Raw genomic sequence first — 17,860 nt, 5'->3', positions numbered from 1 at the left:
AAAGATATCACTTGACGTAACTAGCTTTAGACACCTACATCCAAGCTAGCCACCCCAGTATTGCTTTGTAATTGGAGAAAAACAGTTACTTCGAGAGAGCAATTCATTCATCTTACGGGAGATATCTTATATAGGTCTGATGAAATACACTCTAGAAAAGCTTTATTTCTATCTAATGGTATACCCTGTGCTTTCCTTAGATGTAGCCACCTGTGTTGAAAGGTGCTGCGTGGCTGGAGGTAGAAGACAGTGAGACCTACGACTATGGCCCAGTGCTCCCAAACCTAACGCTTCTCAAGAGTGAAGGCACAGATTTTATTTTTCGGTGGACTGAAATTCTTTGATAATACAATTTTCTTGACACTTATTTAGAACAAATTTGTACTCTAAAATACAAAATTATGAAGACATTCTATGCAACAAAGGAACAACTAATAACAAAATACAAGACATAAGCATGCCACTTTTGATTCACAGGATTCACCGGAGGCCCCTGGGTATGACATGAATCTCTGAGATTAAGTGCCTCAGCATACTCCTTTCCAAACAAAAAAGTGTATTTTAAGTATAGTTATACCATATATGGTACCTGTATTTGATCAAGCTTTCCAGAGTTCTCAGTGCTGGTCAAACTCCACCTCAATCAAAATTAGGAGTAGTTCTCGAACTGGCTAAATAGTAGCAACTCCTTTGAAAAAACTCCTCTCTGCGCTAGCTTACTTACCAGCTAATGTACTGGTGTGCCTGAAAGCCCGGACCTGGGAATCTGACAAACCAGTCAGAAGAGAGATCACCGTGTCCATCATGTATTCATCATAAATGATGCTATACTGACACTGTCGAATGAGCACTCCAATGAACTCACAGAAGTTGGATCGAAACTTCTTCCACTGTGGCCCAGGCATGGTAAGTGGATAATCACCACTGTCCTGAAGAACAATAAAATGAAAATATTAAGTATTAAAAGTCTCCCCATTTAATTTATTTTAATGTTGTTGTAGCCATCATGGTCTAAGTTTCTAAGCTAATTCAAGCCAATGGAGAATAACAAATAAAAACAACACATTACTCCTCAATAAACAAAGAATCTTGTTGGCATAAAACCACTTTTTCAGAGACTTCATTACAACTGTTCTAGACTTGCAAGGTTAGCTCTGCATAGTCCAAAACATGCATGGAGACTCAATTCTTTCCCTTGTGTCCTGTGTTAGGAAATGGGGGAAAGGATGAGAAAAGAATATTTCAAAGTATTTAAGGTCAAAACCCAAGGAAAGGCTTATGTGATTGAAGGTTTGTGTCATTCTCCATCCCCACTTCAGCTCCATGTTAATATTCTAATCAACTGACTGCCCCTCCCCACAAACTTTGCTTTACTCAAGTTTACAACTGAGATCTTATCAGAAAGTACATACTGCCTTTTTTTGATCTTATAAACTTACCCTTTTTCTAGCGGTAAAACCTGCCTTCTGATAGAAGTAACGGAAATTTTACTACAGATTCAAATACCTCAGACAGTTTCATACATCTCATCTTCCAAAGATTATTGCAAGATTGGAGTAGGCATGTGAACACTCAGTTCATTTAAGTTTAACTCCTCTCCAAGTCTGCTCTTATTATTCTCACTTCAAGCAATATTGCATTTCGGTGAGACTGCCCCCCCATAATTAGAAAATGCTTTTTTCCCCTTCAGTGAAAAAGACTAAATATAATCTCCCTGGTCACCTGATTCATAAGCCAATTCCAGATTATCCAAAACATCAAGGCAATAATGCTCCATCCTGAATTTCTCCCACAAGGTAAGAAGTCAGCAGTATCAAAGTTAAATCCATTTGTACATATTTATTCTGTGTTTTTGTGAAGAACAAGCACTTCTGTTCTCTCAGGACTTGTCTTATTGCCCAGACTGAATCATGTAAAGCCAGTAACGTAAGCACAGAGGAACTGTAATCAAATAACCCTTTACCTAAACTTCACAAACGATATTCCCCTGCAGCAAAAATCCCTGTCTATCAAATTTAACCAAATCACACACACTTCAATCGTACTAAAATAACGATTACAATTGCAAAGACAAGTGCTCAAATGTTAGAAAAAGAAAAAATTATAAAGCAATCTTAATGACCCTACTGTCTCATTCATTGCAATGCTGAATGACATTATCTTAATGAGCAATATTTTTACTTCTAACTTTGAATGTCCAATTTGAGAGAAACAGGAGCTTTGGTTTAAAAAAACAATTCACAGGGTTATAAAGCTCCTGGCATAAAGATATCTCCTAGCACGTTCAATTGTTGCTATGAGTCCTCAGAACTTCTGTAAATCAGACCAAAGCGTTGTGTAGTAGAAACCCAGAAAAACACAGTCTAAAATATTTAGCAGTATCATTAGCTGCGCAATGTGTTTCGAAGTGTTCTTTGTCTGTTTATGCCTGATGCTCTTGCTAGTGAATTTCAGCAAGGTACGGTGTCTTGCCATGTAAATACAAGCCCTGCATTAGTCTCATATTTATTTAAATTTAGGACTGAAATTAAAACGCTATAGCTTTCTCCTCAATGTTTTTCTGACAGTAACTCCATATGAACACCCCAGACACCACTTCTTCTCTCTGCTTACACCTTATTTTCACAAATAATCTCCAGACTGAGTCCCTGCCTGCACAATACCTGTGGGAACTCTGAATGTGAACTTACGTACAATAATATATGCTTTCTAGAGGTATGTATATATAATTTTTTGGAATAGATCCTCAGAATCTCTAGTGCTGTATATAACTACTCACATTTGTACGATGTATTTTTAACCTGCAATTACATATTAGACAGTCCTTTCAAAAAGCATGTGAAGACTGCACCAAGAACATCTCATCTGGCTGAAATAGGAAGAATAAATTTACTATAAAGCCACTTCATTGGATCTTTTATTCTCAAATACCAATAAAAATGTGATACATCAGTGACACTGACATGTGATACTTTGATGGTCCAATGGTTAGAAAACTCCAACCAAAACAAGTTTTTCTTCACCTGCTAACTCTAGCATAAGAATTATGAAGGAATTCATCTACAAAATGCCTGTACTCATAAGCCAAGCACCCAAATAGTGCAGCAGATGGATGTCGGTGGAATTCCCCGTCTCAAACTGAACTTGTGGCAGCAATGAACGAAGTTATTTCTATCATTTAAATCCTGCACAAGTGTTCCTCCACTCATGATGAGGAAAATCAATGCTTCAATTCCTGCCATAAATGCAGAAATTAGGACTAGCAGCCAGCTGATTACTGCAGCACTGAGAGAACAACGCGATGATCTTGAAAAAGTAAAGAAAGCAGCAAATCTGAACATCTTCAATAGAGATTAAAATATTTTCTGGGTAGCATACTGTGCTAATGAATGTATAATGCAAGATTTTCCCCTAGATAATACTACATTTGCACTTTTTTTTCCTATTAGCTCTAGACTTGTAGAAATTATTTATCACGTGATAAATATGACAACAGGTACCTTATACCACCTACACACATGTACCACTGAGCATTAGCCCCTTTCAACCATAATCTGATACAACAGACCTGGCATTTTAGGTATATTTTGATAAGGGAGGAAAATATGCTAACAAAGGGATGGTCTGCATCTGAAAATGGCAATCTAAAGATGGCAATGAAGGTACGTTGGGCTGATATACCATCCTAATTATTTTGACAAGAGCGTCACTAACTTTCTCATTCTCCTTCACTCAACACAGTCTGACCATTCCCTTCTCATAGACTGAGATGGGATTTAGGGGCATGAGAGGACAGCAGGGCAAGGGAAATGTTCTGGTGGCAACAAGCCTAGGCAACTGCTTTGTTTCAGGATAACATGGGGGGATGGACATTGGGACTTGGGAGTCCTGGGGTACTGGAAGAGGTAGTACAGGTGAAATAACAACAGTGATATTTAGAATGAAGAATTGAGGGCTGTTCCCAGCTATACAGAAAATGGTGGTGCTTTACTGAGAAAATGGATGACCACTCAGCCCAGCCACCGCTGTTGGTCTCCTTCCGGCTCCCTTTCTTTCACTGCTTACTATAGACTTACAAAAAATAAAGTAAAGAAATCCAGTGGCAGGATGGGCTCAAGGAATAAGTCTAGTCAGTCTGCACGGAGCCAATGGCACTGCTGAAGGAAGGCAAGAAGTAGATCTGCCTGGGTTCTCTTCTCCTTTTTTCAGCAAGAAAAGAAAGGTTGGGAAGAATCACACAGATTTGCCGAATTTAGCTTGTGTTGCCTTTAGTCAAAGGACTGTCACTGGCAAATGGTGTCTGCTACCAACAGCTCTCCCAGAAACAAATGATGGTTGTTCTGAATCTTTAATTGGTGGATGCTAAACAGAGGGCGAAAAAGTGTACTAATGCTATGCCAAATGCAACTGCAATTTTACTATCTGCTGAAGACCAAGAAAGATTTTGTTTGTCTGTTTCAGTACATGTTTTACCCTGAACAGGAATGCAAACTGCTCTTATTCTAAAAGCTTGTATTTTGGCAGGTCTTTTTTGTGGCTATGACATCCTGCTAGGTGATTCATATTTCACCAATCTGAAACAGTATGACTAGCAGTATGAACATAGGTCATATAACATATAATATGAAAGAGGTCATATAACAATTATAAACTTATTATGCTGTGATCATCTGATATACGAATATAGTCGAAAACTGCACTAAATTCCAAAATGTTTTCTACTGCTAACAGGGTATGAGTTTATTCCAGATTTCAAAATATTCACTGGATTGTGGTCTAAGACTAACAATTTCACGCTTTTATATTAAAATCCACAAATTCTTTCACAAACCTATTCAAGTGTTAAGGCAGTAGCTAGAATGGAAACTTTGTTAGAACTGTAAAAGTTCTGAAAAGTTTTAGGTAATGCAGAAAGCAAGCTTAGGTACTAGTAACTAATTCTTTGAGATATGTTGCTTATATGTACATTCATACTGTGCATAAGGAAGAGAGTTTTTTTTTCTCCTTTGAGAAAAAACTTTGACAGTTTTTAAAAAGGGTTTTTTGAGAAATATTTTATTCCATCAACTGTGGGACAATCCTCCCTTGGCAAAATCAATCTTCTTTGGCTTTTGGACAGTGCCTTGGCCATTCTATTTTGTACAATGGGGCTAGACTAAAGACAATATCCAATTCTGTTTTCACTAGTAAAAAGTCACTGCCTTTTATCAACTTTGGTTAGGTGATGTTTTAAAAAGCAAAACTAATTCAGCCAGAATGTAGCATGAATTGATACAATCCTTTTGTTCATCATTGTACACCTAAATTTTATTCACTGTACCCTATCCCACTTGTACACAAAGGCCCTGACCGAATACCTGAGTACAGCAAAAGAGGCATCCACACGGTCGCAGTTAAGTACATAGTTAAACATGTTCAAGGCTATGAACAAGACTGAAATCTTGCAGAAGAAAATCCTGAAAAAGAGCAGTGCTCACATTTATAGTTTTCCTGCTTAACTTTTTGAATCACAGCCTTGGCATTCCATTTAGAATTGGTCAGAAAAAGACACTGCTGTCCTACAGAAAATTCATGTTTCAGCATTTGTTTTCCTCACTAAACAAAATGAACACTCAGAATATTTAAGTTTTTTACACACGAAAAATCAAAGAAAATACAGTTCAAAAATCTCAAAGCTAAAAAGCATTCACCATTAGAAACATTTTTATTTTGACAGAAGATACCCAATCTGAATTGTAATACACTTGTTTCAAACAAAACGCTTAGATCTTTTTGAAAGAGTATTTCTTTCTGTAACACTGTTCCAAAATGGTAATTTTCACGTCAAGTTACTATTTGGTTTAGATTGCCATTTCAAATGAACAAAACACCAATTTGCACATGGAAAACGGAGCAGAATGCTGCAAATGCCAAGCCTGCAGTCCTGTCTCAGGAATCTGGAGTTCTTTGTTGCGTGATGGCAGTTCCAAGAGGTGAGCTTCAGAATCCAGAATACCACCACCAATTTCAGTGGCATGAGAAAGCTTTCTACAGTTCTTCTTACGGCCTCCTCTTATTAACCCTTCTAATACCATGGATACGGACAGACAAGGATATCCCTAAAGCCATACAAAGACATATGAGGGTCTACACAGATCCAGACCAGGCCTAGCACGGACCACGGCTAGTTCTTGCAGACTCAGACCTGGCTAGGCTCTCTTACAGCACCGGATGTGAGCTTGCTCCATGCTTTTGTGTGATATGCCCTTAAACTGGCTAATTCACAATTCAATACCAGCATCCAGGACCTACTCAATCCACAACCCTGACTTCTCAAGATGAGCGACTATAACTACCTTTTAAAATTATTTTATTACTTTTTGGTTTTCCATAATTATTCTTTCCTAAAGCTCATGCTGGCTCGTTATTCCTCATCCAATAGTTTAAATCGCTGCTTTGCTTGTCAGTGCAATTTCTTATACTGAGATATTGCTTATCCACTAGTTTGTCGCCCATTGCACTTTTATTTTAAAATAGAAGTATACTGTAATATATTTCATAATGCTTAAAGCACTTTATATACTATACCTCATCAAATTCTTCTGTCATTTTCCTTATGATTTCTGCATTTTGCATGTTCCTGAACATTTCAATTCTTACAGTACCTGTAATGTAATGAAGGAACAAAAGAAATTAACACAACCCATTTTTTGTTACCTCATAATATCAACATTTTTCTGCTGCTAAACTTACAGCTCAATAATATATATGAAAGAGTATATAGTGCAATAACAACAGGAACGCATTGAACAAGACTGTCTCTTGAAGAAGTGGGTAAAAAAAAAAATCATCCGTCCTGTAAAGTGCTATCAGACTAGGAGTTAGTAAAATTTTCCGTCTTTTTACGCTTTACAACTGAGCAAGTGTGACACAGAAGTGATGGCAATGTAGGACTCATGCCAAGTGTTTTTAATTTTGTGTGCAAAATAAGATGAAGACCATCTTTCAGTTCCGCAGCCACTACTAGTAATTCTCCACTTTTTATGTTGGGTCACCTGGATTACGGATATACCATGATGTCTATGCGGAGACACAGGAGTGGTTTTCAAACCGCTTAGCTCAGGACCAGCACGGCTTATTGACTTAGGCACAGCATCACGGGAATGAAGCTACAGCACCTGTAGACCAGAGCTAGCACAATTGCATCATATGGTGCTACTGTCAGCAAGGCTTTGCAAAACCAAAGGCTCCAAAGGCCTTAGTCGAGATGTGAGCCAGCTCAGGACCAAAAGCAGCAATTGCATCTATGTTATTCCTTCATTTGGATTGTGCCATTCCCCCTTGTTACCCGAACAGCAAAGTTGATAGGATTAACTTTTCATTGTAAATGGAACAAAGCTACCAAAATTGAAAATATAAACACAATAGCAATAAATGAAAATTCTTGTTACTTGATCCTAAATTCCGTCAGTACAAGCGAATAAAATATTTTTACACATTATTGCCTTTGCAACTAGACATTGTCCAAATATCCAGCCATACAGCACAAGTCAACATAGAGAACTTTTTTTTTGCTACTGCACTATCTTCTTTTTGCTACTTCACAATCTTCTTTTGTTAATGCAGGAAATGCAGGAAAATTAAGCAAACTGCAGAGCTACGAAATCCATCCCAAGGTCATTAACATTACAAAGAGTAAGTCTCCCTGCTTTTGCAAAAAGTTCAACTCGATTAATGATCCACCGCCTGGCTCCAAAAATTCAAACCATAATAGAAGCAGCTTATAGTATTAGTCCCTGAACAAAGGATAAATAAAGATAATTTAAGTATACTAAATATTATGAGAATGTTTTAATTCTGGTATTTAATTCCATGAAAAACAAGCATTAGAAACACACACCTTTCAAAATATGCAAGCACAGTTACAGCACACCAATCCTCTATATCCTAGTAGGGGTACCATTTTACAACGCAACTTAAATATTGATGTCTTGAATTTCTTCTTCATGAAATAATATTTACTTGTTATCTACTTCATACTGGGTAACACTGTCAACCTCAGTTCTAACAATGGTGATTTAGGTTTGTGCACAGTAATTTCCATATTACTAATAAGCAATTAGTAATACAATATATTAATATAAAACAAGAAACCCAAGAGAATACTGCCATATCACAGTTGAAGACCTTTTTTATCAGCTTTGAAATCATCTGTAAATGCAGCTATATTTTAATGTTTCCCCAATATTGAAAGTTTTGAGTAAGTGAAACAGTATGTCTCAGTGTATTGAACAGTGGACAGCTATTCTTAGAAATCCACCCCAACTGCATTAATACCTCTTTCTCTCACTGCATGCTGTCATCTGTTGCTGTTCTCATGGTAATATAACCCTCATTGAATAAGTAACCTATTGACCTTTGTTATTTTACTTTTTATAGCCCTGACTGTAATTTTATTCCTATCTATTTATGTTAATAATCTTAAATACCTTCCACGTAATTTATAACCATATTACTTTGTCAGAAAAAGTAAAAATACCATAACTAAAATTCCTTGTTAATGCACTTCACTCAATTCAAATCTCCCTTCAACTTTGTACAATTCTGTTACGGTTCTCTCTATCTTTTCTGCCTGAGGATACAGAATGCAATTATACTGTGGTCACTATTACTTAATGGCTCAGATATTGTTACTTCTTTAATGACCTCCTGCATGTTCCTTCACAGTCAAGTATAATTTCTCCTTGAACAATTTCTCTCAAGGAATCCGTTTCAGGAGGTGACTGCTTAAAGCACCGCTTCTTTAATTCCGCAACTTTGCACAGGCAGTAACTGTGCTCAGAGAAAGCTGATGGCTCTCACCCTCCGTGTTACCATCAGACACAAATTGTACGCACTGTGCCACAGACACATGGAACCTGCCCACTAACTTGGCCACGGGGAGAGGTTGCAAACGCAGGACTACAGAGCACAGGCGGTTTCCCCTGAATCATGGAAAGGCTTTTTACCTTTCATGACTAGAACTGAGACAGCATCATCTATCTCCTGGGCACTTTAGGATTTCTACTGATCACTGTGCAGAGGTGTAATAGATAAGGCTGGTGTAGATTCTACACACATCTTCCAAACAAGCAACAGTCCAGCTCTTTGGGGGCATGGGGCAGGGGCACGCACAGGGTGAAACAAACTCTTGACATGTCCTAGGGATGCCAGGGTGGAGAAGAGCTCAACACTGCCAATGAAGCCAGCAAGCATTAAGAGGAGTGAAGATGAACAGCACTGACCAAATCACTGTCATGTCTCATTCTTTCCTCCACTTTTTATGACAAAGTTTACTGGAAATCATGCCAAGCAAAATGAGCATTTCTACTTATCTGGCAGGAGGCAACAGCTTTGGCCTGACTGCTTTTCCTGCCACCACCTTTCCCCCACCTGACCAAAACACAATCCTGTCTGTTCTTCTGGGAAACGGAGTTAGGACTCTGTAAATATGCTATGAAGACTCTGCTCACAACACATTTCATGGTGTCATCGCAACATTTCAATACTACAATAGTCAACACTGTTCAAATTCATAGTTTTTATACTTAGTGAAAAGGTAAACTCTCCTATTTTAAAGTGAATCCTTAAAATACAATAGATTTTCTATAAAATACAATTGAAAGTGCGGAGTGCATTCCTACGGCCTCTGCCTTACTCATGTTGCTACTAGTCTTCTATCCTTTTCTAAACTAAGTTTTACCTCTATCATGAAGCTCTCACTCTGTATTTAGTGAAGAGGATTTAAATTGTCTTAGCCCATTAACAGATTGAGAAGCCTATTCCACTTCAGTACTAAGTTCTCAGTTCAAGCTTATTGACACACATTGTGTTTAATTTAAAAAGTCTTCTCGCTGACATGTAAGTATATTTCCTTAATGACAAAATTCCAGTTTAACTTTCAGCTAAAGACAGATATCAATTTAACTTGTCAACAATTAATCATGTCACCCAACCTGGCTTTTAAAAGTGAAAAGAAAAAATGCATACAGAGGACATAACATTAATTCAACTAGAGAAGAGAAAAACTAAAAGGGCCTATACAAAATTCCATGAGTTTACTTTTACAAAAAAAAAAAAAAAAAGCTGTGTACAAAACAAGATATAAAATTTCCAGGAGATCTAACATACCACAAACTCAGTGGCTTCAAAACATATATTTATAGTGAGAAGACTAACCAGTTACAACAGTAAGCCCTGCAAAAGAAAAGTAACAACAAAAATCTCGAAGAGCTTTGTAAGATGTGCAAGCTCTCAAGTTTGAGCAGCCACCAACCTTTAAAGAGGATTAAAGAGGGTACTCTTTGGATGCAGGTTGTCCCATGACTACCTTTCCTCCTCTCAAACAGAAAGTACTAACCACTGCTGGAAATCGGGGAACACCATACCAAACACTACACTCCAATGGCCTCTTGCATAGGGCAGTTCTGGTATTTCAATAGGAAAGGGAAGCCTGTATGACAGAAACAAGCCACTGCGTAAGTGGTACTCCAGCTATAATAGCCCACAGTCATTTAAACACCACTAATGAAAATGAATTACTCACTAGTAAATGGACTCTTTGAATCTAAACTGCTGACAGTTGGTAATAAATTATATACTACGTCGTATATTAACTATACTATATAGTCAGTTTTAATCTCTGGTACCTTTATTCACAGAAGCTATACAACCAATTTTATCCCTTCTCTTCTGGACCACCCGCCCAAACTGAGTAAGCTGCAAGAAAAGTGGCGGGAAAACTGCAGCTCAAGAATAAAGTAAATGGATATAAAGTAAGCCCACAAATCTCCTGCCAAAGAAGGATTAATCGTGGACCTTAAATTCGTGGTGACTGATTAGCATCTCTCAACCACACAAACTGGAAAAACAGTAACCAGAAGAAAGATTTATAAAGGCATCAAGATAAAGACACTAGAAGATTCGTACTGGAAAGTATCATATGAAAAAGGCAATGTACTCTTTTGCATTAGCTGAAAGTCAATAGTTGGGATCAGAGCACTGGGAAGCAATCTTGACTGCTAAAACTGTCAAGAGAGGGCAAGTTTAATACAGATCTTGCGAGGATGGATGATGATTACAGAATGGCTGGATGGGCAATATTTCTTTCTCCCAGTATCATTCAATGTGCATTTCCTATACCTTTCTCCCCACTTACCATTTAGATCATAAGAAATAATCCACTTTTACAATGTCCCTAAGTGCAGTTTCTAATCGTCTCTGAAGTGTTAGTGACAAATCTCCATATGAAAGATGATAAACAAAGACTGAAGACAAACCATAAAGAGCACGTTATTTCTCACTGCTCAATTTGGGTCATGGCACACTTCTGTAACACTTCATTTACTGTTCCCAGAAGAGAGCTGCCTGAAACTAACCAGAAATTACTCACGCCAGTAAAAAAGTTTATTTTCTGTGGCTTGCTCACGATCACATAGGAACACTGAAGTAGATCTTACCTCATTGGAATCAATAGGCGTTAATCATTAATCTAAATGGAAGCAGTATTGGGACAGCTGAAGCACATCCAAATAGATGCTGAGACTCCTAAATCCCATCAGGGCTCCTACCCTTCTATTGATTTCTGTGCTTGAAAACTGAAACAGTTCACTGAAACCAGAAGTCAGGATTCTAGAAAGACATTAGCCTAAATACTTAGTTGAATTTCAGCTTTCACAGCACGTGCAGGAATAGAAGACCCTTTTATCGACTTATTCCCCAATTCTTCCTTTTGCATGGACTCTACATTGCCCAACTTCTGCTGCCAATGAAGCAGTATTCAAAAGCCAGTATATTCCTAAAAAACACAGCCTTTTCCTTAGAACAGCTTTAGACGGTGAACTCTTACTGAATGAATCAGCAAGAATCCCAGTGGGAAAAAAAAAAAAGTATGGCATCACGCAATTAAAACCTTATCAAACAGAGAATCACAGGCAACTGTTAAAAAGAATTCTAATGGTTCGTCTAAGTCCACTCTCCTACCACAAAACCAAACCCTAATATCTGTCAGTTCCCAAAATATGTTTGAATGCATTCTCTGAGATCTCCCTGCAATGTTAACACCTTACCATTCACCTGATACACAGTATACATAGGAAAAGTGTATTCTTTTGCTGCAGTCCAATTCTTCAGCTGACATTCTGCTTATTAATTTACATACCAGAATATAATTTTGTTACCCGTAATTTTGTTTTACTTATTTTATGCATTGCTCTGATTTTGTCCAACGTGCTCCTGCAATTCTGGAATAATTCCCTTTAATTCTTTGATTTTTCACATATCATTTTGATTTTCAGACCATTGCATAGCACATGATTCAAACAAGTTGTTCTCTTGCTATAATTCCTAGTCCTCCTTTGCTTTATGTTATTTTGCACTTGAGTCTTGAATATCATTTTTTGGAACAGGAAGCTCTTCATTTTTTTTTCCTTGGTCTTGTTTCCCATGCAGACTTGTGTATCTACTTTTTCAGTATAGTCTCTTCCTCTTTTGAAGACTGTTATCATTGCTTTGCCCTTCACTTTGCTCTCATAGAACTAGGAATATTATTATTCTAATGACTGAGCTCATTTAAGTTGCCATCCCAATAATGAGAATTACCTCTAGAGGAGAGTGTTTTCCATTTGTGTTCTCCAATCTTCTGTGTCAAAAAATCGTCACCACCACATTGTAAGAATTCACTGGACAATCCTTAACTTGCTATATTCTACTCCTTGAGGACACCTTGCTAGTTTAAGTCCCTTCATCTCACAATCTACTGCACATCATACAACTCTATATACTGATGAAAAAACAACAACGAAGCTTTTGTATCTGGCCTTCTTGTTTTGATGGTTCATAGTAGATGTCTACAGCAAAAACTCCCGGCTTCTCTCGCCTTCTATCACTGCCTAGACATTTTCAAGAAAGCTATTCTAGATTTCAGAACAAATATAAATGTAAACGTTACACAGGACAAGGATTTAGTGGCAAGCTCCTTCTCCTGAATTTTCAGATCTTGATTTTGCTAAAAATCCTTCCAAGAAATTTTTTGGAATTAGATAAAAGACCAGAAAAGCCATTTCAGAGAACTGTGTTAGCCCCCCCGTGAGTCTTAAGCAGTATGAGAAACATATGAATAGGACAGACTTCCACCAGACAGCACAGAAAATGACAAATAAAGTAATTTGTCATCGTGAGCAGATCCTTGAGGGTACAGATATGTTTCTCTATTGCAATGTGATGTTAAAGCCGAGAAAATCTGCAACGAAATATAGGTTCTGGAACGGAGGAAACTTTGGTCGTTACAGTCCTTTCATCCTTCTTAGGGCCCTTTTGTGCTTTCTCCTCCCAATGCCTGACTGCCACCTACAGTTCCTACTCTGTGCTCATTACATGTCCAACGATGGCATGTACATATAACATACACAGTCGTTAACTGAGACAGAAAGAGGAACACTCAAAGGGACCACTACTAAAGCATTTTGAATTTTACCTCCTCCATAATACAAGGCTCAGAAATCTGTTATTGTTCTGGTTTACATAACTTAAACATAAGCAAGAAAACACTTTTATTCTTACTGTCATTCAAAAAATTAGCTGAACTGTTTCCACTGACCTTCCACAACCAAATTCAGCCTAAAGGAAGAGTCTTGCCCTGTACAGAAGCCTCAATATAATCTAAAGTTTACTAAAATGGAAACAGACTTAAAACAATCAGTAATGTTAACAGTGCCAATAGCTATAAGGAATATCAATAAAGGTTGTCAAAAATGTCAGTACAGCTGGGAGGACTTACTAATTGTTTTGACTGTCATAGGGCTCACTGCATGAAACGGTGGAATTTTAGTTCAAATCCTTGCTATTTTTGATATCCAAATTCAAGGATAATTGCTTCATTTTTAGAGTGAGCAATTCTATATTACACTTAGGAGTTCAAAGTTCTGAATGAGATTAAGAAGTTGATCACTTTATGTATATAACTAGTGTTTCATATGATTGGAACTGTTCATCTCTTAAAAACCAAAATGTTATTTGAGCCAGAAGATAACAGTGAAGATAACGATTCCCTCATTTCAGGTATGAGAAGAAATACATTGAAGACGATCAGAAATTTTTACAAAGAGGACAATGATTTTGTGTCAACGACAATCCAGTTATTTCCCCTTGTTTCAAAAAAAAAGTACACATTCTTTTAATAAAAAATGATAGAAACTTAACGTCTACTGTAAAGAAACCAAATCCTATGAAATTCCTAAGTTCCAATTATGTGTGAGAACTTGCTCCTTGCTTAAACTATCCTGAATGTCAGAAGAATTAAAAAAAGGGAAAAATAAAGAAGCCAGGAGTGACCCAAAGAACTACATACCATTAAATCTGATTGCTGTGCCAGACTGGAATGTGATGTACTATGAAACTGGTGAGCCTATTCAAAGGTTGATGTTATTTTTGTGAAGTAATGCTTCACAAACCCCTTGGAGCTCCACAAGGCATCAACAAGCAGCTAAAAGTCATACATTTACGGAACACATATACGTTTTCAAAATCCTATCATGATCTCCCTCATCTTAGTTCTTAAAGAAGTTGATATGCAATAATAAAGAAAGTTTTCAGATTAAAAATTAGGAAAGCAAAGATAGCAAAAATGGTCATTTTTCAGAATGGAATGAACCTATCAATAGATCTTTCTAAGCATCGGTGTTGATAAAAATATGCTAAATAGCAGATATAAATGCTTTGAAAGAAAGGATGATAATGGAACAGGACAAAGTTTGCTGGTGACAGAATTATTTAGAACAGCTAGAATTAAAGCTGACAGCCAACACTGCCAAAGGATTTCCTAGTAATGAAATTGATAAAATGGCAAATAATGCTCTTCAGGAAAAAAGCACGCTAATGCCACAAACTACTAGTAGAAAAAGAAGTAGGCCTACGTAATTCAGTGCATCAAAAAATAGTACATTTATGTGTACTATTTTGATAAAGGAAACTTCCTTACTCTGAGTTTAAGGCAGATAATACTGTTTTGATATGGCTCTACAGTATTTGCATTTGTAAACTGTAAGCTGCTTTTCATCTTGATGTTAATGCCACTGACTGAGTAACAGAAGGCAACTAATTAACAAGCAAAGCCACTAAACTTGCAACATAGTATTGGTACGGAATCATTTCACAAAACAGATCTTTTCATGCTCTGATGGCTTGAAGTAGTAATTCTCACAAGGCACCCACCTTTTTGTCAGGTAACTTCAGACATGAACAACAGTAAATGACACGAACATGAGTAAAACGCTCGGGAGCCTTTGCTACCTCAAAGGCAGTGCTTTGTTCCTGGTAATGTCTTAATGCTTTTGCACTTGGAAGTACCCACAACTGCAGGCATCCAGCAGCCGCATCCTGCCCTGCATTGCCTCAATTCACTCTGGCTGAATGAGAAGTCTGTGATTAAGGAGGACACTTTTGCTTGCGGAGAGAGGGAAAGCACTGACTCCAATGTTTAAAACCCATAAACTCTTGGGTTTATGCTTCTCTGAAACTTTCCACCTGTTTACTTAGTACTGGTTCCAAGTTTCATTTCTGTAAGCATTACTCATTGCTGGAGTTTCCTGCACATGTGCTGTAAGGAAACATTTGTTAAGAAAAACATCCCTCCTGGATCTGATGAAACAAAAACTAACATGCAGATTTTTCTACTCAGTAATCAGCACTAGGCATTAGGAAGAGTGCAAGTACAAGTCACCATTAGATGAATCTTGCATTTGGCAGTAGTTCAGCGTTCACCTGAACTAGAGGTTGTTAAGCCACACTGTGGCTATTGGATTTAATAGCTGCTAGTGGATCTATCATCTCTTAATTCATTCGTACTTTTCGTCTCCACAGAACTGTGCATCAATGAAGCCTGCAGTTTAGCTCTATATTCCTTAAGAAGGTACCTCATTCTATTTTGAAAGCTGCTGCCTGATTATTTTATTTGGTAAGCCTGGGATATTTTTTTGCAAAGAGTGAATAACTGTTCCTCTATTTGCCATTCTCTTCCCCACTGCTTGGGTTTTTCTCTCTAACTTTGTATATCCTTTTGGAAGTGAGATGGTCAGAACTACATTCAATGCTCAAGATGCAGGTGCAATGTACGTTTGAGAGAGAGATTTTTTTCTTTGTTTCTAATATACACACACATAAATTTGTCCTTTATTTCCAATTCTTAACTTTGCCTCTCAGAGCACTGCCAAGCAAAGGGGTTATATTTTCAAATTACACACAATGACAGCAGGCTCCAGGAGCAAAACATACTAGTAACTACGGCTTATCACTGCATACGTGGAACCAGACTTTGGCTGCATGCTGTCGGAAGTTACTCAAATCCAGCAATACAAACATAGGTAGTTTGGAGGGTGAGCTGAAAGCTAAGTGTAAGATACAACAATGTAAATATTTGAAATAAGTCCGGTTAGGTATATCCACTCTTTCAGAGTGCTTTTATCAAACACCGTGTTCACATCTAGACTCACCCATCACCTGCGCTGTTAACATACAACCACATAAGCTTCCCTCTGCAATGAGAGGGGCCCAGCGTGGTCCTAAGCTCTTCCCCCCTCTTGGGTGGGGATCTTCTCTGTGTGTATAAATACCTGATGGGAGGGTGCAGAGACGATGGAGCCAGACGCTTCTCAGCAGAGCTCAGTGACAGGAGAAGAGCCAGACAATCCAAACATGAGCACACCAATAAGCATAACTGTGTAAGCATTTCTGTAGCCAAGGGCAGAGTCAAAATATTATTGCCATCGCTAACAACAGGCCACAGGCACAGTGACTGCGCCCGTGTTCACTGCACACAGCCCTGGTCCCGGGCTAGTTATCAACATGTTATGAGTACCTGCTGTGGGAACTGAAGCTTGGTACCAGGTGTCTCTTGTTATAATGCACAGTTCAAGTGTGGGATCATATAATGGCAAAGGCCCTGAAAATATGCAATCTGTCTGATAAACTTATTTCAGCTAAGACCAATTGCCTTGTACCAGTACGTTGTACTTATAACCTACCAATGTACTCTCTTTGTGCTTTCTACAATATTTCACAGCAATTACAATAAAGCCCAGAGCAGTTTCAAAAATACTGAGTACTCCTCGAAGGAAAAATAATGGATCTCTGTTCCACCATACTGGAAGAGGCTTCATATACTACAGATTCTTTATTATGCATTTTTCTGGATAGCTAAAAGATTTAATCTACCAATTTTGAAAGTAATAAACAGATAATTATTATTTTAAAACAGATGATTTATTCTTGTTCTGTTTCCTATGATTTTTGTCAAATGTTTGTCCACGCAAGGACAAACTCACAGCTACTTATTTTCCTTAGAAGTCTAGAATTGTAGAATCATTTCAGTTGCAGGATTCCTGACTGTCAGCTACTCCAAACCCTTCCCACAGCAGGGCCAACTAGATCAGGTTGCCCAGGTGAGTTCTGAGTATGTCCCAGGACAGTGATCCCACAGCCTCCCTGAGCCCTTATGCCTCCAGTACTTGACCACCTCATAGCAAAAATGTTTTCCCATCTGTCAAACTGGAATTTCCCATGTTTCAACTTGTATCTGTTAACTGTCATCCTATTACTACAGATTTGCTTGAAGAGTCTGGCTTCACCTTCTCTCTAGTCTCTCATTATTTGAAGAAAGCAGTAAGATCTCCCTTTGGCCTTCTCCTCCTAGACTGAGCAACTCTGTCCTCTCAGCTTCTCCTCACTCAGGAGAATGAGGACTGCACTGAAGGCCTTCTGGAAATCCAGGCAGACTCCTTTAACCACACCACACTTATCCACATTTCCTGCTTCAAAGAACTTCAAGCTCTCCCTCATAGAAACAATC

General features: G+C 37.9%; 1 protein-coding gene across 1 annotated transcript in view; it reads right to left on the bottom strand.

Annotated features, from left to right (window-relative positions):
- Positions 1-17,860, bottom strand: part of STAG1 (stromal antigen 1) — a 155,609-nt gene that overhangs the window by 86,850 nt on the left and 50,899 nt on the right. The window contains exons 5-6 of the mRNA XM_009580516.1: positions 6,568-6,644; positions 725-929 (exon numbers count right to left, since the gene is read on the bottom strand). Of these exons, the coding sequence (XP_009578811.1) occupies positions 725-929; positions 6,568-6,644 (282 nt within the window). The remainder of the gene's footprint in view (positions 1-724; positions 930-6,567; positions 6,645-17,860) is intronic.

Source organism: Fulmarus glacialis, unplaced genomic scaffold, assembly GCF_000690835.1.
Source record: "Fulmarus glacialis isolate BGI_N327 unplaced genomic scaffold, ASM69083v1 scaffold286, whole genome shotgun sequence".
Lineage (NCBI taxonomy): Eukaryota > Metazoa > Chordata > Aves > Procellariiformes > Procellariidae > Fulmarus > Fulmarus glacialis.
Note: the sequence above shows the minus strand (reverse complement) of the source record. Positions and strands in the feature narration are given on the sequence as shown.